Source organism: Stenella coeruleoalba (assembly GCF_951394435.1).
Source record: "Stenella coeruleoalba genome assembly, chromosome: 14".
Classification (NCBI taxonomy): Eukaryota; Metazoa; Chordata; class Mammalia; order Artiodactyla; family Delphinidae; genus Stenella; species Stenella coeruleoalba.
The window spans coordinates 81,929,479-81,948,331 of record NC_137160.1 but is presented as its reverse complement, the minus strand read 5'-3'; the positions used below and the strand labels follow the sequence as shown (position 1 = coordinate 81,948,331).

The 18,853-nt window shown below is 48.0% G+C and overlaps 1 protein-coding gene across 4 annotated transcripts in view; it reads left to right on the top strand.

Moving 5' to 3' along the window:
• Positions 1-6,118: 6,118 nt before the first annotated feature.
• Positions 6,119-18,853, top strand: part of KDM2B (lysine demethylase 2B) — a 121,216-nt gene continuing 108,481 nt past the window's right edge. For 2 of the 4 annotated variants that reach the window (XM_079941766.1, XM_079941765.1), the window contains exons 1-4: positions 6,119-6,359; positions 8,352-8,496; positions 11,452-11,530; positions 12,721-12,767. In XM_079941766.1, the coding sequence (XP_079797892.1) occupies positions 6,231-6,359; positions 8,352-8,496; positions 11,452-11,530; positions 12,721-12,767 (400 nt within the window). In that variant the 5' untranslated portion in view covers positions 6,119-6,230. Of the gene's footprint in view, positions 6,360-6,789; positions 7,291-8,351; positions 8,497-11,451; positions 11,531-12,720; positions 12,768-18,853 lie in introns of those variants that run through there. The other 2 variants (XM_079941768.1, XM_079941767.1) reach the window with 1 other exon arrangement.

Genomic DNA, 18,853 nt, shown 5'->3' with positions numbered 1-18,853 from the left:
CAGCGCGGAGTCTTAACTATTGGACCACCAGGGAAGTCCTGAAAACCAAATTTTGATTCCACAACTAGTTAGGGTTATGAAGTCCAGGTGGTCGCCTTCATTTTAGTGAAGACACACCATTTACTGACCACCCTGTTGCAGAACTTTGGCTCATTCAATTGTCATATTATCTCTTATACATTTGATATCATGACCCCCATTTTACAGGTGGGATAACTGAGGCTCACCTTGGGCCCTTGGTCCAAGGTCATGTAGCTCATTACATCTGGGAATTTATTTTATTTATTTATTTGGCTGCGCCGGGTCTTGGTTGCGGCACGCAGGATCTTTGCTGCTGTGTGTGGGGATCTTAGTTGCGACATGCAAACTCTTAGTTGCAGCATTCGGGATCTAGTTCCCTGACCAGGGACGGAACCCAGGCCCCTCTGCCCTGGGAGCGTGGAGTCTTGGCCACTGGACCACCGAGGAAGTCCCACATTTGGGAATTTAGAATGTTCCTTTATGTAAATACTTCTGTTCTAGCAGTTTTTTTACATGAGGTAATGCATGTAAAAGCTTTTTTGTAATAGAACCATGTAAACATGAAGCATTACTTTTAGTTTTGCTGGATTTCTGGCTCTATCCAGTTCAGCCTGCAACATTCAGGGAGTCTAGGAAGGGGCAATAATGAAAACCAAAAGCCCCAATGGCCTCTCTTAATATTCCCCCATGTCTATTCTGGTTCCCTCTCTGGGGCACCTCCAGATGTTACCTTCTGCCAAATAGAGTTTGTTTCTCAGAAGTTACAAGACGTGGGAGGTTAAAAAACAAAAAACAAAACTAGCAGCATCAATAACTATAAAAACCCTTGCAGCAGCCTGAACACAAAGGGTTTGAATTTTGAACAAAGGGCAGGGTGAGACGGAAAGTTAATGCTGACACATCCTCTCTCCAGCTGTGAACTGGGGGGTCTGAGGGCTGCTGCAAAGGTCATCTGTCTCTACATCTTCGGGCAGGAAATGCAATTCAATCCTCTCAATGACTGATTGCTCTGTAAGATTAATGGAATCATCTCCAGCATTGGTCTCCGTTCTGACAGCACAAAAAGTGAATCAAACTTCTCTCTCCTCCCCTCTCCTCTTACTAAGCAAGGTCAGCTGATTCTGCATTTTAAAAGTTCAAAACTTTTCTCCAGGAAATTTGTCCCCGGGTGTTTCTTTGCAGGGCGAAACTCTTTCTTCTGGGGTGAGAACCGAAGGTGGCACTTGAAGGTTTGGGGAACTTTCTAGGCTTTTCATCTGTCCCTGCTTCATCTTTCAAAATGAAGTGAATGCACAGGGCATGATCGTCCCTGAAAGGGTTAACTGCCAGCCCGGCTGTCCAGCCCTCTGGGATTGCCAACCAATGATAACTTAACATGATGAAGTAATGCTTGCATTTTGAGTTCCATTGGTTAATACACTTGTCCATCAATCCAAAGATGCAAGTTTTGAAAGTATCTTTGAACTTTCATGACTCTCTTCCTGGCGTTAACCCCTTGGTTAACTCACCTGTTATTTCCAAGATTCCTTCCAGTTCTCACGCAGGAAGGGAGATATTAGAATATGCAAAACTCTAGACATAAACCTGTCTTCCCCAAATGACCAAAGCCCGACACTAAGGCCATGTGTAATTCTGCTCTTTCTTACTCAGATACTTCAATCCACAAGGACTGAGGAGCAAAACAAAAACCAAAACAAACAAAAGTCTCTGGGAACTACAGCCACTTTAACTGTAATAGTGTGTGGTCTGTTGTCCCAGAGTACTTATTGAATTGCAAAAATAACACAAAATATGGCAAAACTCTAAGGTTTGGAAAAGGTAGGTGCTGGATACACAAATCCTTGCTATATATATATTTATTTTCTCTGCATTTCTTTATGTTTGAAATATTTGATAAATTTAAAAGGGCATAATGGTTGTTAAAAATGCAAGTAATATATAAGTATAGACTATATAACCCCCTCAAAATTTTCTCCTCTCCTCAGAAGTTATCAAACAATGGTTTGTTATTCTATTCAAGCCTTTCTCTTTCTCTCTACCTTTCTTTCTTTTTCTCTTTTGCATATCTATACATTACCTATATATAGTTTGTTTTAACATAAATGGGATCATTACATACATGTTATTCTGTGACTTATTTTGATTCTTAACCAATCTTGAATTTTTCTGTATCACAACATTCAGATTTACCTCATCCTTAAATATTTTAGAATGAGGCAGTTCTACAGATCACATTAAATGAAAAAGGAAGGGGAAGGACAGTGTATATTTGTGTGACACAATAATGAAAGAAGATACATGTAGATGTTCGTAAGAGCATAAACCATTTCTAGGAGGGTACACAAGAGACTTGCTAAGTTTTCTGGGGATGGGAGTGTGGAGAGGAGAAACTGGGGGTGGGAGAGAAAGAAAGCAATTTAAAAACAATTTTTAAATAGTGGAACATTTCATAAATACAATCGAATTTATAAAATATTTATGTACTCTTAAAGAATTACACTCAGCTGTCCACCATCTAGATTAAGAAACAGAAAATCACCAGTACCTTTCACTGTTCATATTCCCTGCCCCAGAGTTGAGTTTTTTCCTGCATTTTGTGTTAATCACTCCTTTGCTTTTATTTATGCTTTACCACTTATGTATTTATAACTAAATAATATTTATTTGGTTTAGATTGGCCTGATTTTGAAACTCATAGGCTCAAAAAGCACAAATAAAATGAAATTCAATTTTGAGTAGGTAATACATCTATATAGTATAAAATTCAAAAGGTACTGCAACATATAAAATGAAATTAAATCTATAAGGTTCAAAATCAGGCAACACTAATGCATATACATGGTAAAAGTTTCACACTGTACCAAAGAAAGTTTTCTTCTCTTTTCCCAGTTCTTTTCCCCATTCAAAAATTGTATTTCTTTCCAAGGAAAATTTTCTGTGCATATAAAAAAAAAATGTAGATGTAGATATCTCCCCTTTGGTTTACATAAGTGGTCATCACAATTTAGTATCATTCTGCACCTTGTTTTAATTTAAGGATATCATGAAATCATTTTACATCAGTATATATAGAGCTACCTTATTCTTTTTAATGATTTGATAGCATTTCATTGGGCAGATAAATGGTCCAAGAATTATTTAATCAGTTCCCCAACTTTTAGATCGTTTTCAATCTTTTCCTGATGGAAACAGGGCTACAATGAACTGCATCTTTGGGTTTGAGTCTGCCAATAGGATATATATCAGGAAGTAGTTATCCATTTCTAAGGCTTCCTGCCCCATCACCAATGATCTGTCCCTGAGAAGTTTATTGGTCAGATCTGGGTAGGTGGGACAATTTTATATCCGACTGGCATCCCCAGGTGCCATGCTCTTGCAGGCACTCAGAATGGGTGGTTTAAGGGCTAACACTCCAAACATTCACATTGTACCAGATGGCTCCTACTAGAAAAACTTTGCAGATATTCCTGGCCTCCTTCCCCCGAGATGAACTCTGGAAAACACTCTAAGGTTGCACTGGACTAGTGTCCAGTAAGATAGACACTAGCTACATATAGTTATTTAAATTTAATTAAAATTAAATAAAATTCAACATTCAGTTCCTTTATCCCACGAGCCACATTTCAAGCGCTCAACAGTCACATGTGTCTAGAAGCTCCTATATTACACAGCACAGACATAGAACATTTCCATCTGCATGTTCTATGGGGCAGCCCTGCAGGGAGTTATAGTGAGAAGCCTGTGGGCTCTGGATTCCTACAAGCCCTGGGTTCAAATCCTGTCTTTGCTATTTCACAGCCCTAAAATGTGGGCAGGTTACTTGACCTCTCTGTGAGCCTCAGCTGTAAAAGTGGGCAATTACAGACCCTCCCTCAGAACTTTGACGAGTTTTCAGAGATAGCAAATGTGAGAGGCTTTGCTCAAAGACATAGTTAGCTCTCAAAAATCAGCAGCTATTGTAATTATACATGAATATGACAGCTTCAGTTTCTAACAGTGTGAAAATGCTGGATTCTAAGAGTTCCATAGAGTATCAGCCCTTCCTAACTTGCTTGGGAAGCTGGCGGCCCACCCCTTGCCCAGCCTGGAGTAAGTCTACAATCGGAGCTGGTTTTTCTACCTTCTGTCTTTAGAGCACAGAGCCGCTCAATCAACCTTTGATGAATGAAGAAATGAATGAATGGGGCCAATACAGCCAGGATCTGACTGGGCCTTTTGTAAGAATGAGCAAGAGGCTCCAGGAAGTCATTATTATTATGCTTCAAATACAACTGGCCTGGTCTTTTTTTTCCTGCAAGAAAAGACAAACAAACAAACAACCCTCTCCTGGGGAATCACCTTAAGCTTCCCTCTGCTCTCTCACCTACAGTCCACTCCTCGGGGACAATTAGCCAAGGAAGGAGCTCAAGGGTCTTGGCCCTTCCCCCTTCGGCCCAATATAACCTCCTCCCCCCACTTTGAGCAAATGCCTGGGATTCTTTCAACAGGAGGACAAAGCCTTTCATCTGCCAATTACTGATAAAGAGAAAATGCAAATATTGCTGGGAAGGTGATCCATCAAGGGCCCAACATTTATTGAGTGACCACTTAGTAGCGGGCGGCAGGGTAGGCATTCTGGGGGCGTCAAAGGGGAACAAACCCCCGGCTGGCCCATTCTTCTCTCTGGTCTGTGGTTTCCTGGCGGTTTGTAGAGGGAGGGGATTAAATTAGGTGACTACTCAACCCCTTCCCACTCTGACAGGCCAGGAACTCCCCATCGGGGTGATATATGGACTTAACTGTTTTTACACTAAGGTGTCTGCCATTGGGTCTTTTCCTGATACCAGCTTTTGGGGACACCATGAGACCACATGTGGAGGCTGTAGGGTCTTTGGGAGGAAAGGAGAATTAAGACCAAGTGTTTTATTTCACAGTTTTGCTTTCCTGCACTTAACTCATGACCTTCCAGCCCACTGCACCCTCCTTTGAACAGGTTTATCTCATTATGTGGGAGCAGTGAAGATGGTCAATATCCAAAACAAGGATGTGATGGCAGAGGCAGGCTCCAGTCTGAGCCCCAGCAGCCCCATTTATATAAGCTGTGTGATCTTGGGGATTGGCTTTCCCTTTCTGAGTTACAGTTTCCTCATCTGCAAAATGAGGAATAACAAAACTATTTCCCTTAAAGGGTTCTTGCAAAAGAGAGAAGCAAATACAATGGTCCCTGGTTCTTGACAGAGGCTGAAGGCAAAACCCCTCTCACGCCCATTAAGCCAAGGTGGGCGATTTCAGTTTGGAAAAAAATTTTGAAGTTCGCCAGCTAGTGGACTTGGATTAAAACAGACTTCAACGAGTAGTCTTTGGAGGGTGGGTGGAAAAAAACACAGAAAGATAGGACAGGAAACTTCAAGGTGAGTGAGGGGGAAGCTGTCTCTTACGCTGACGGCTCACATCTGATCTCTGATGGGGAAGCCACTTCCTCTCCACTTATCTGTCTGATCACTGTGTTGACACCGGGGAGGATATGAGGGTAAAGCAATCAACCAGATTCAAAACTTCTCTGAGCCTCAGTTTCCCATCTGCAAAATGATTTGCTCCAACTATCCCACAGAGTTCATGAGAGAAGTAAAATTGAAAGTATGGGAAGTTTGTTTGCAAAGCCTGTTATGAGCAGGTATAAGGCTCTTTTACTGTAGCCCTGGTGCCATGTCATCTCATCGTGATCTTTACCTCCAAGATCAGGCCTAGTTGGGCTGGAAGAATGTTTAGGGCCAGCTTTTCTCACAACCAAAGTCGACCTGACTGTTGTTCATGATGGACTTACAGGATAACACGTTTAGGATTCCAGTTTTGGGGGTGGTCACAGTGAATGAGGTATGTGGACAGCATACTGAGATCTAATGATACTCCATATTTGTATAGAGGGTGCCCATACCTCCGCCAAGAAGCGCTGTAGGCTTAATCAAGGGGTGCCCAAAGTTCCCCGCGCCCCATCCCAGCGCCTTGCACCTTTCCACCGACATTTCTCCTGTAAACCGCCAATAAGGGCTTACCCTTCGCATGTTTGCCAGCTGCGTTAGGAGGCGCCAGATCCGATTCTCTCGGTAGTTCACTCCTGAGCATCTATTTCCTCCGCTTGGCGAGCGCAGGGACCTTTAAAAAATGTCCAACTTCTCTTGCAGGGTTTGTCGCCTAGTAAAGGACTCCACAGACGCGGGCAGAGTGAATGAATGAAAGGCAACGTCTTCCGGTCAGCTCGGGTCTTAAAAGGCTTTGGTCTGGCTGTATTTCCTGTACCTGTGTGTATGTGGATCCTTATCTTTGAGTCCAGGAGTTTAAAAGCTATGCAGTCCGTACAGGTATGGAGCTGCGCTAATTTCTTCCTGAGCCCCCAAATGCCTCCTCCGTATGGCAGGTCCGCTTATGGGGATCTAGAGAGGATCCCCCAAAAAAAGACGTAGTAGAAAAGAAAAAAAATTATATATACACAAAATGTTTTGAATTTGGGTCGGCCACGTAGGTAACGAGGTGGGGTGAGTGAAGGAAGAGGAAGAGGGGTAGCCCGTGGGGGCCGTGGGCAATGGGGGCAGGGATTGAGGTGGGAGGTCGTTTTTGGGGGGTGCCAGGCCCCGGGGGCTTTCACTCCAGCATGCTCGGCTTGCATTTCCGCGCCTCCCGCTGAGGCCAGCCGTGCAAATCTGCACCTCCCTCCCCACCCCCTCCCTCCTTCCCTTCCTCCCTGCCCCGCCATCTCCGGGATGCGCCCGCCGCCTGCAACTCAGCCCTTCCAAAAGTCAGCTCTGCACACAACTCCCGGGCGGCGGCGGCGCCTGCGTGCAGAGGCGCACTCGTGACCCAACAACAAAACAGCGATGCCAGGGCGCTAACGGCGCCCGGTGCCTCCCGGGCGCCCTCCCCGCCCCACACCTCCTCAGGCCACCGCCCCCGCCCACCCCCATCCCGGGCCGAGTGCCCCCCCCAAGCCGGGCCGCGGGCTCGGAGCGCGATCGGCAACAATGTTTACGTTCCGGGGATTATGACGTCGACGCCTCCCCCCACAACTGCTGAAAATGGTTTCCTAGGACTTTGCAAACGGATCTGCTTAAGTGTTGGTGCAAAACTTTGTAGATCTCGGCTCTGGCTAGCTTTATTTATTTATTTTTTGGTTTGTTTTCTTTGGTCTTCCCTCCTTCCCCCCTCCGCCAAAATGCAGGGGGCAGGAGTGTTGACAATTAATTGGTGAACTCTCCTAAAAAAATGGAGGCAGAGAAAGACTCTGGAAGAAGATTGGTGTGTAGCTTTTTTTTTTTTTTTCCAAATCTGTATCTGGTATATGATAGATCTATTTTTTTTGTTGTTGTTTCTTGCTGCCTTTTCTTTCCTTTTCTGTATTTTGCAAGAGGACCGGAAAAAAATATAATAAATTGCATGCAAAAGGAAGCAAGCAGCTTACTCCTCCAGTCCCTTGTGAGGCTCAGAGTCTCAGACACTTAAGTGGGGAGGTGGTAGCGGGGAAAGGCGTGGAGGGGGGGCTCAGCGGGCTCGGGTTCGCCCGGAATCTGGGGGGCTGCGGGGCTGGGCGCTCGGCGGTGGAGGGAGGAGGCAGGGGATGCGGGGAGTGGCGGGGGATTCTCCTTAGGAAGTGAGTGTGCGCGCGCGCTTGTGGGGAGATGAGACAGCTGCTGGTGCGTTTTGGGGTCTCCGATGGGAGCTTTGTGGCGGGCCGTCTGCCTCTCCCCCTCCCAAGCCCCGAACCCCCCCTCCCATCTCTTCTTCTTGCACTGGCGGTCGGTCGGCGGGGGCGGCTGGGGTCTCAGCCCTTCCATTTCAGCTTTCCAGCTTCCCCCGTAGCTCGGGGGCGGCTCCAGTCTTAGAAATGCCGCCGGCCCCCGGTTCCGGCTTCCCGGCTCTGCCGCTGCGGCCGCCAGGGCTGCTGTTAGCGCCGAGCCGGGCGCTGCGGCGGCTCCTCCCGGGGCCTACAAATGCCCCGCCAGCCCGTGCGCCGAGCCCCCCTCGCGGGTTACATAACCAGGCTCCCGGCCGAGTGGGCAAAACCTAACACCTCTCGGGGGTGGGGGGCAAGGGAGACTCCCCCAGATATCCCTTCCATGGCCTCCAAAGATGCAGGAGGGGAGTGCCCTGTTTAGGGCGCAGCTTGACCCTGGGGGCGCTGGCCCCTCTCATTATGCCCATTTTCAGCATCTTTGGCTTTTGCGCAAAGTTGCTCCGGTCGCAGTGGTGGGGTGCAGGGGGCGCGCGGCTCCTGCACCTGTTCGAGCTGGGCCCAGGGTGAGAGGCGACCCCCACTTCCCCCAGTAATGTCCCGGGCTCTCTGGTTTGGGTCCCTGCAGCGCCCGATTGACCGCCAGAGATACGACGAGAACGAGGACTTGTCGGACGTGGAGGAGATCGTCAGCGTCCGCGGCTTCAGCCTGGAGGAGAAGCTGCGCAGCCAGCTGTACCAGGGGGACTTCGTGCACGCCATGGAGGGCAAAGGTGAGGCGCCCCCTCCTCGGGCAGTCCTCCGCGGCGCGGCCCGAGCGCACGTGGGGAGGGAGCTGCCGGTGGCTGGGTTCGTATTTCGCGCCCGCGTCCCCCATTCCAGGGGATCCGGTGACGAAACGAGGCCGAGCACTGGGGGGGTGGGGTGGGCTGGGTGGCGAGGGAGGAGGGCAGGCGGGAACCGGGGCCGGGCGTGGGCCTAGGCCCGGCCCGCGCCCACCACCAGCCCCAGGGTGGGTAGAGCCAGGGGGCCGGCGGACTGAGGGACCTGGGGACCGACGGGCAGACAGATGGAGGGCGGGTGCGCCGCGTTCTACCCCTCCCGGAGCCGGCCCAGCTCCTTGCGCTGCACGAGGTGCAGCCGATGGGCTGGAGCGGGGCTGGGGCACCCCAAGGGTATTGGGGTGGGGGACCCCCAGGCCTGTAGTCTCTCAAACCCCGTGACATTTCGGGCCCTGCCAGTTAGGACCTGGCGCTGGGGACGCCCCCGGTCACTTAGTGACACCTCCTCAGGCCTGGGGTCTGCTGAGCTCCATCACCTTGTGAGCCCTGCTAGATGGGAGCAGGGTGGGTGACCTGGAGGTGTTGGCTGGATCCCGCTTAAGCCTGAGGTCTCTAGCCCTGCATCCTTGATGCTTGAAGTGGGGACTGTGGGTAAGGGGGTTATCGCCCCATCAGGCTTCAGGCTGCCCCCTGGCAGTTTGAGGTGAAGAGTTGGGGCACCCCCCTGGGAAACAGGGTCTCTTCCCAGGGCTGAGGCCTTGAGAGCTCTGTCCCTCTTGTGGGCCCTGCCAGTTTAGAGCAGAAGTTGGAGAAGCCTCTGGGGTTTGGGAATGTCACCCTAGCCTGAGACCTTCAGGGCCTACCTCCCTGACCCTGGTACTAGCAAAGTGTCTGGGAGTGTCTTCCAGACTTTGAGTTTATGCTCTGTCTGGCTTGGGTCTAAGGCCTGCAAGGCCCCCGGTTTGGCCTGTGGGATTGGGGTTTTGGATTTGCCCTGCCTACTTAGGCATCTCCCTATGCCCTTCTGGGGTTTGTAAGTTCATTTTTGCCCCTCAGACATTTGGGTTTCCTTTACATTACTCTGTTCCCATTTTGTTTATCCCCTTCCCCCTTGGAAAACCCTCCCATCCCTCAGTGAGCTGATAACTGGGAAGCTCCTCCCGCCTCCAGGTTCCGGTTGAGTGGCTAGGGCTATGGGGTTAGCTCCTAGGAGAGACCGCCTAGCTTTGCATTTTTGAAGTTTCTCTTTTGTGCCCATTGCTTCCTGGAGTGCCGGGCTTCGGTGGTAGGGGGTAGTTGTGCGAGGAGGGAAGAAGAAATTTCTTCCAGCCTGCCAGGTCTTAAGAGAGCCTTGCACCCAGAGGCCAGACAGTTCAGGGGTCTAGTCTCAACTACATTTAAATTTCCTTAGCACAAATGGGGTTTTAATTCCTCTCCTTCCCCATTTTTCTTGAGTTGTTTGGCGGATCGGAGGAGAAAGCAGTATGCAACTCTTCCTGGTCATTGGTGAGGAATTCTCTGCCCAGGATCTCAGTGTTTTCTCAGGCTCATTTGAGGAAGTTGAAGCTGACCCTGGGGGTGGACTCTGGGTGTGTGTGTATGGGGTGGGCTGGGGGTTTCCAGCGAGGGAGAGCCCTTAAATCTGCTGTCCAGGCTCCTTTCAAGAGAGAGGGCTCTAGGGTTTTTGGTTGTTAATTCAGATCTTGCCCCAAAACTCGAGGGAGGAGCTGAGAAACAGAAGGAGCCCTTAGCCTGGATTCAAAATAGAAGCTTCTTAAACTTCTCTGCCTTTAAATCCTTAGGAATCCCCATTCACTGGGAGCTCCTGGGGATCTGAGCTGCTAAGGTCAGGACTTTCCCCGGCTCTGGTTTTGTTCTCTCTCCTCTAAGCAGAGTTGCCTTGGCCTCTCCCTACCCCCACTCCCCCAAGCTGCCCTAGTGAACTGTTCCCTGGGGCAGGGGCTTCAGTGGCCTGGGATCTCCTCTATCTCCCTTCTGACTGGCCAGGGAGGGCTTGTGCCTTTGTGAATTGCTTCAGTTACCTGAGGATTTGGGGATATGAGGATTTATCTCCGCCTCCCTCACCTCCATATTTAGGGATATGGTTGGGTCAGATCCCCTACTTTTGGAACTCAGGAGGATGGAAGCTAAGGCTTCCTTCGTGCTCTAGGGCTTTGGATAAGGATGTTGGGGGTCTACACTAGACAAGCGTCAGTCAGACAGGAAAACTACGCGGTGAGTTTTCTTCAGGCCTCACTATGTCCCCTTCACACAGTCTTCACCTGGGGAGCATGCCTCTTGGTTATCCAGCTGAAGCAAGTGTTCTGATGGCTGCAGCAGAATTTCACTATTAAGGCAGCAAAGCTGTGCCCAGTTCCCTAGTTATTTTGGCACCAGATACACAGTTTCCAGGGAAACCGGCTTTTCCCCCCTCCCCTTCACCATGCAGGATATTACAATAAGATCTTCCCTGATGCTCGGCTACAATGAGAACCCTCCTCCCAGCCTCCTCTCTGGGGCTTCAGATCCTCCCAGGTGGCATTCTTCAATTTTGCAGTTCCTTTACTTTCTGAGCTCAGCTTGGGATGTGTTTCTCCATCCGTCCCTCTCTTGCAGTGATAACTGGGCTGTGTGGGGCTCTTTCATGAGGCTCCCTCCCCAGTTCTCTCCAGCCTTGGGCTGTTCATTGACAAGTTCTGACCCGTGGGGCATGCAGGCAGTGACTGAGTAGGCAGAGGAGCTGATAGTTGGCATGGCTTCTCTTGGGCTTTGCCTAATCCATTTCCTTGTCATTTTCTAGGGAGCTCTTGCCCTTTGGGCTGGTGTCTGCGTCTAGTATAACCCCTGCCCCTTCCTCCATCGTTTTTCTTCCCCTAACCAATGGATCATGGTTCATTTGCTCCTTCATGACTTAACCAACCTGTTTTAATTCCAATCTCCAAACAGATTTCAACTATGAGTACGTGCAGAGAGAAGCTCTCAGAGTTCCCCTGATATTTCGAGAAAAGGATGGCCTGGGAATTAAGTAAGTTGCTGAAACCAATTGCTTCTTCCCCTGTCTCTTTCCCTAACACAGTTTGTAGCTTGGGATGGATTTCTTCCACCCTTTTCTTTACCTCTCATCACTGAGAAGGATTTTTCTTCATTATTTGGGGATTGTATCTCCTTGTTCAAGGCCTGACAGAGGGGAAAAACTCTTTAAAGATGAGTCTGGATTTTCAGAGAATTTGGATGGAGAGGTCACAGGGTACTTAAACAGCGTGGACTTTTTTCCCCCGACCCACCCCAATTACACACAGTGACTTCCTGAAGAGAATTGTGTCCTCCCCCTGAATCAGGAAACTGAGGCAGGGCCTGAGCTGCAAAGGGATTGGCCAGCTTCTGGGCCCAGAGGCAGGACGCCTACATGCATATTTTCTACTCAGACTTGCACTATGTGGGAAACTGGCCCTTTTCTGTGGAGGGTGTGTTTCCTAGGATGCTAGGCCCTCGTCTCCCCTTTCGGCTTGGGCCCCAGCACCTGCCTCCCGTGGTGTCTTGTCTGGTTTACATTCTCTTCAGAGCTTCCATCCGGAGGCTGGCTGGAAGAACAGGTTTCCACCCCTTGGGCAGGGGTGGGGGAGGAAGCTAAGGGCTTCATCACAGCCTCCCTCCCTCCACAGCATCTACTGCCAGTCATTCCTACCAACAGAAATTAAACCTTTGGCATCACTATTAATTAATAGTGAACCTCATCACAGTCATCATAGCCAGTGTCACCAAATCCCTGGAATTGGTGCGATATTTTTTTTTTCCTCTAAACTTAAAAGGGGTCCCTCCCACCCTCCATACAACTCCTTATGGAGAGTATTTTCTAGAAGAGGAGCCACAGAGAGGGCTGCCCACCCTAAAAGAAAGCAAGCGTTTGAATGCCCAACTCTGGCGGCACACTTCAGTCTTCCCCGGACATGTGGCAGGGGGTCGGTGGATGTCCATCCTCTTCTCTGTAGCTGTGCTGAGTTCAGGTGTCAGGGAGAGTGAGGGTCTGGTTTGCCGTTGAGGTGAGGAAGCTGCTGACCGGTTTGGGGGGTGACCCTCCCGCTGAGTTATCCCATTTTGGACTCCCAGCATGAGAACCAGGCAACTCTCTTGGAAAAATGGCCTCCCTCTGCCCCCATTGTTGGGTCTAACCCTGTTATTTCTTCTCATCAAATGTCTGTGTTCCTCTTTTTCGAGGATGCCTGACCCTGATTTCACAGTCCGAGATGTCAAACTCCTAGTGGGTAAGTTGCTGTGTGTGTGCGTGGCCCAGAGATGCTGAATTGGGGGGGCGTGGTAGTGGCAGGGGACGAGGCTTATACCACCTGCCTCTTTGGATATTTAACTGCCTCTGCAAAGAAAGTTCCCATGCGAGGAGGCAGGAGCAGGTGTGAGCTGCAACCATCTCATTCTGGAGAACGGGTCAGATTGCAAAGCCGTAAGAAGCTGTTTTAGAGGGTGTTTGCCAGTGCAGTTGTATGAGGCTGATTTGGACCCTAGCCTCCAGCTTCGGTGTCATCAAGGCAATCTTAGCTCTCTCCTTTGCGTTTGTTTGTGGGTTGCTGGGTAAACACTGGGTGCTGTGTGACCCCTAAAAGACTTTCAGAACTTTCAAGGGGAGGGATCATTCTTCCTGCTTCTTCAGGGTTCCAGACAGGTCTAGGGCAGGGCTTGGCGCTGAGCACCTGCAGAGCTCGGCTGGACTCACTGAGTGCCCCGGACTCCTGACCAGGTAGTGGGCTGCCTTTCAGATTTTACAGGAAGTTGGTCGATACATCCATTCTTTCCAGAAGTGTTTCTCAAGTAGCTCCTACGTGGTACACTAATTCACAGCTGTGAGCAGGACAGACAAGATCCCTGCCCTCTTGGTTGGAGTGACAGGCAACAAAGAAATAAATAGTTTAAAAAAAATTTACGTCTTTTCAGAGGGTGATAAGGGATATGAAGAAGTAAAGCAGGGTAATGGGGTGGAGCTTGCTGGAGCTGTGTTTTGTTTTAGGTGGGGGGTGGTCAGGGAGGGCCTCTGGGTGGAGGTGATGAGGACGTTTGGACAGAGACCTGACTGATGAGAAGCCAGCTGTGGGAAAGAACATTCCAGATGGAGGAATGAACAAGGGCAAAGGGTGGAAGGAGTGAGGGGGGGAAGTAGTAGGAGAGGTGGGAGAAGTTGCAGGGCCAGGCCCACATAGGACCTTCTAGGCCCTGGTGGGGAATTTGGGGTTAACTGCTTGGGTGATGATGGGAGGCCACTGGGGAGTTTTAAAGTGTGGTGAGGTGGGTAGCTTTGTGATCTGATTATTTTCTTGGGGGGGGGGAATTAAAAATATTTTTTAAATTGAGATAGAATTCATATACCATAAAATTCACCATCTAACCATTTTAAAGTGTGCAATTCAGTGGTTCTTTTTTTCTTTTTGGCCACGTTGCATGGCTTGCAGGACCTTAGTTCCCTGACCAGGGATTGAACCTGGGCCACAGCAGTGAAAGTGCTGAGTCCTAACCACTGGACCGCCAGGGAATTCCCCAGTGGTTCCTAATATATTCACAGTGTTGTGCAACCATTACCACGAACTAATTCCAGAACATTTTCATCACCCCCAAAGTGAGCCTTGTACCTCCCAATTCCCCTCTCCTTCCATCCCCTGACAGCCAGTCTGCTTTTTGCCTCTGTGGGTTTGTCTCTTCTGGATTTTCCGTAAAAGTGGAATCATAATATGTGGTCCTTTGTGTGTGGCTTCTTTCACTTGGCCTCATGTTTTCGAGGTTCGTCTATGTTGTAACAAGTCTCAGTACTTTATTACTTTTTAAGGCCGAACAGTATCCCATTATATGGATAGACCACGTTTTGTTTACTCATTCGTCTGTTGATGTACATTTTAGTTGTTTCTACTTCTTGGGTATTATGAATAATGCTGCTATGACTATTCATGTACAAGTTTTAGTGTGAACATACATATTCACTTCTTTGGGGTATATACGTAGGAAGGTAATTGTTGGGTTATAGGGTAACTACATTTAATCTCCTCTGACAGTTACCAAAGTAGCTGCGCCATTTTAAATTCCCATTAGCAACATACGAGGGTTCTAATTTCTCTACATCTTTACCCACACTTGTTATTGTCTGTCTTGTGTGTGTGTGTGTGTGTGTGTGTGTGTGTGTGTGTCTGTCTTTTTTTTTTTGTTTTTTTTTTGCGGTACACAGGCCTCTCACTGTTGTGGCCTCTCATGTTGCGGAGCACAGGCTCCGGACGTGCAGGCTCAGCGGCCATGACTCACGGGCCCAGCCACTCCGCGGCATGTGGAATCCTCCTGGACCGGGGCCCGAACCCGTGTCCCCTGCATCGGCAGGTGGACTCCCAACCACTGCACCACCAGGGAAGTCCCCAGCCTGAATATTGACCCAGAGATGTGTTAACTCAGAAGGGAGAACCAGGGACTTCCTTGGCGGTCCAGTGATTAAGACTTAGCACTTCCACTGCAACGGGCGCGGGTTCCATCCCTGGTTTGGGGAACTAAGATCCCGCATGACATGTGGCGGAAAAAAAGAAAAAGAAGAAGGAGGACCAGTTGGCTATAAGGAGGTGCTGCTGTTGACAGAAGGATCTCAGTTAACTGGTGAGGGCTTGCTCAGGAGATAGATTTTTTTTTTTTAAGCTGGATTCTAGAAATGCTGAAGGAAGTGGACATCAGAACAGAAGGAGGCAGCCTTCCAGCAGTGAGCAGAAGATGGGGTGATGGACCCCGTAAATCAAATCTTGGCACAGGTGACTCTCTCTGGTGCCTCAACCCACCCCCAGCCTTTGTTGTTGGGACTCAGCTCTGCTACTTGGCTGAGTGATTTGGGGCAAGCTACTCCTCAGCTGCAGAATGGAGCTAAGAGCAGAACCTGCCTCAAAGAAGGATCCTGTAAGAGAATGAATGAATGCTTAGCATTATGGCGGATGACGAAATGGTCCCCATTATTATTCTAATGGCAGAATGTGGATCCGATGAAGTTCTCTTTATGGACAAGGATTAAAGCCAGATTCTCAAATCTGGGGATCAGGGAACATCACAGTCTCAGTAATGTTGCCCTCACGCTTTTGAAGAATTTTCAAGCCCTTTGTAGTTTTGTTATTCTCTGGTTGTATCCAGGCTGCCTCTTTCCTTGAGCCTCATTCTTCTCATTGTGAGAGCGAGAGGATTCAATTAGATGGTCCTGACGTCCTTGCCGGCTCTCAGAAAAGTCTAGGATGGCAAAGAAAGCGGGAATAGTGAGACTTCCCTGGTGGTCCAGTGGTTAAGACTCCTTGCTCCCAGTGCAGGGGGCATGGGTTCAATCCCTGGTCGGGGAACTAACTAAGATCCCGCATGTCGCACAATGCAGCCAAAAAATCCGCCCAAAAAGTGGGAATAGTAGTAATACCTGCAGCCTATGTCTCTTGGCATTTCTGTAATGATCGAACGGATTGGTGAATTTTGGTGCTTTGTAAAGGTATAGCACCGTGAGGGATGCCTGTAATGGCAGTTAGCAGCGGGTAGGATTATTCCCACTGAGAGTGCACACAGGCTTCTGGAGAGTGGTGAAGGGGAAGATTTGTCATAGTGACATAAGTGACAAATGTAACTCAATCTGTCCTAAGCAAAACAGAATTCAGCGGTTTACGTAATAGGTTCAGGATGTGACCTTAGGCATTTCTAGATCCAGGTGTGCCAAGAAGATCTCAAGATCTTGGCTCCTACTTTTCATTTTTGCTTCCCTTTTTTTGGCTTCCTCTTTCTGCTTCATTCTCCGGCAAGTTTCTCTCCACATGGCAGCTAAAATGGGGAGCAAAATCCCACACCCAGCCTAGCTGAACCATGTGGACTGAGAGTGGGGAAGGAGTGACTCCCCAGGGTTGCTGGGTGACGTAACCATGTCCCTAACACAAATGGGATTTCTTTTTTGGTTTTCGCCATGCCACATGTCTTGCGGAATCTTAGTTCCCCGACCAGGGATTGAACCCATGCCCTCGGCAGTGAGAGCGTGGAGTCCTAACCACTAGACCACCAGGGAATTCCCACAAATGAAAGTTCTGCTGTGGATGGCAGAGTATGGGGGAGGCTGGACCATCCCTCGTAGTTAGGGGGGGATCTCAGCCTGTCTTCTAGCCTCTTGTCCCCTCCCCAGGCCCTGTATCTTGGGAGGCGACTGTCTGAGAAGCGGGTGGTGCACAGCCAGCTATTAGGGCAGACTCTTCTCTAATCTCCTAAAATTGGGCTTTTTTCTGTCAGCCCTGTTTATCTGCCTGCTGGAAGACCGGCACCTAGCCTCTGTTTTTAGCTCCTCATCTCTAAAGAACCAAAACAAAAAGTGGTGGCACTGTGCGCTTAAAATGAAAGCTTTTTTCTTGAAGTCTAATATGCATACAGAAAAGTGCACATATAGTAATCCTGTTGTGAAAATTTGTATAATTTTAACAAATTGAACACACCAGGGTAATTGGAAGCCCAGGGTCAAACCCCCCTTGAATTCCCATCCAGTCACTCCCTCCACTGTTGTCCTGGCTTCTTCTAATAGTGTGGATGAATTTTGCCTGTTTTCATACTTTGTGTTAGTGGAATCATACAGGGTGTCTGTCCTCTTTTGGTTTTGGCGTTTTACCACTCAACCTTGTGTTTACGAGATTCATCCATATTGTTGTGTGCAGTTGTAGATGATTTATTTTCATTGCTATATAGTTTTCCATTATGTGATTATTTCACAATTGATTTATTCATTCTATTAGTGGGTACTTGGGTAACTGCCAGTTTAAGGTTGTATGCATAGTGCTGCTATGAACATTCTAGGCATGATTGGTGAACAAATGGATGCATTTCTGTTGGGCATATACTTAAGAGGAGAATTGCTTGGGTCAGAATTTACGTATATGTTCAGTTTTAGTAGATCCTGTCAAGTAATTGTCCAGCGGATTGTTCTGGTTCTGATTGCACCATATCCTTACCCAGAGTTGGTGTGTTCATCATGTTCATTGTAGTCATGCCTCCATGCTGATGGGAGTATAGTTCTATTTCACTGTGTTTCACTTGTCATTTTTCTAATGATTGACGAAATTGACCTCCATTTCATATGTTTATTTGCTATTTGGATATCTTCTTTTCTTTTTTTTAACGCGGGCCTCTCACTGTCGTGGCCTCTCCCATTGCGGAGCACAGGCTGCGGACGCACAGGCTCAGCGGCCATGGCTCACGGGCCCAGCCGCTCCGCGGCATGTGGGATCTTCCCGGACCAGGGCACGAACCCGTGTCCCCTGCATAGGCAGGTGGACTCTGAACCACTATGCCACCAGGGAAGCCCCTGGATATCTTCTTTTATGAAATGTTTGATCAAGTCTTTTCTTCATTATTTTAGAGGTTGTTTCTTATTTAAAAAAATTTTTTTTATTGAAGTATAGTTGATTTACGTTGTGTTAGTTTCATGTGTACAGCAAAGTGATTCTGTTATACCTATGTGTGTGTGTGTGTGTGTGTGTGTGTGTGTGTGTGTGTGTATCAGATTCTTTTCCATTATAGGCTATTATAAGATATTGAGTATAGTTCCCTGTGCTATACAGTGGGTTCTTGTTTATTTTATATATAGTACTGTGTATCTATTAATCCCAAATTCCTAATTTATCCCTTCCCCCACATTACCCTTTGATAAGCATAAGATTGTCTTCTATGTCTGTGAGTCTGTTTCTGTTTTGTAAATAAGTTCATTTGTATCATTTTTTTAAGATTCCATGTATAATTGATATAATAATATTTGTCTTTGACTTACTTCACTTACTATAATAATTTCTAGGTCCATCCATGTTGCTGCAAATGGCATTATTTCATTCTTTTTAATGGCTGAGTAATATTCCGTTGTGTGTGCGTATATATTATATATATATATATTACACACACACACACACACCCCCCACATTTTTATCCATTCATTAGCTGATGGACCCTGAGGTTATTTCCATGTCTTGGCTATTGTAAATAGTGCTCCTGTGAACATTGGGGTACATGTATCTTTTCTAAATAGAGCTTTCTGTCTTTCGGGATATATGCCTAGGAGTGGGATTGCTGGATCATATGGTAACTCTATTTTTAGTGTTTGGTTTTTTTTTAAATTAATTTATTTTTTGGCTGTGTTAGGTCTTCGTTGATGCGCGTGGGCTTTCTCTAGTTTCAGCAAGCGGGGCTACTCTTCGTTGCGGTGCACAGGCTTCTCATTCCAGTGACTTCTCTTGTTGCAGAGCATGGGCTCTAGAGCACGTGGGCTTCAGTAGTTGCAGCACGTGGACTCAGTAGTTGTGGCTCGTGGGCTCTAGAGCACAGGCTC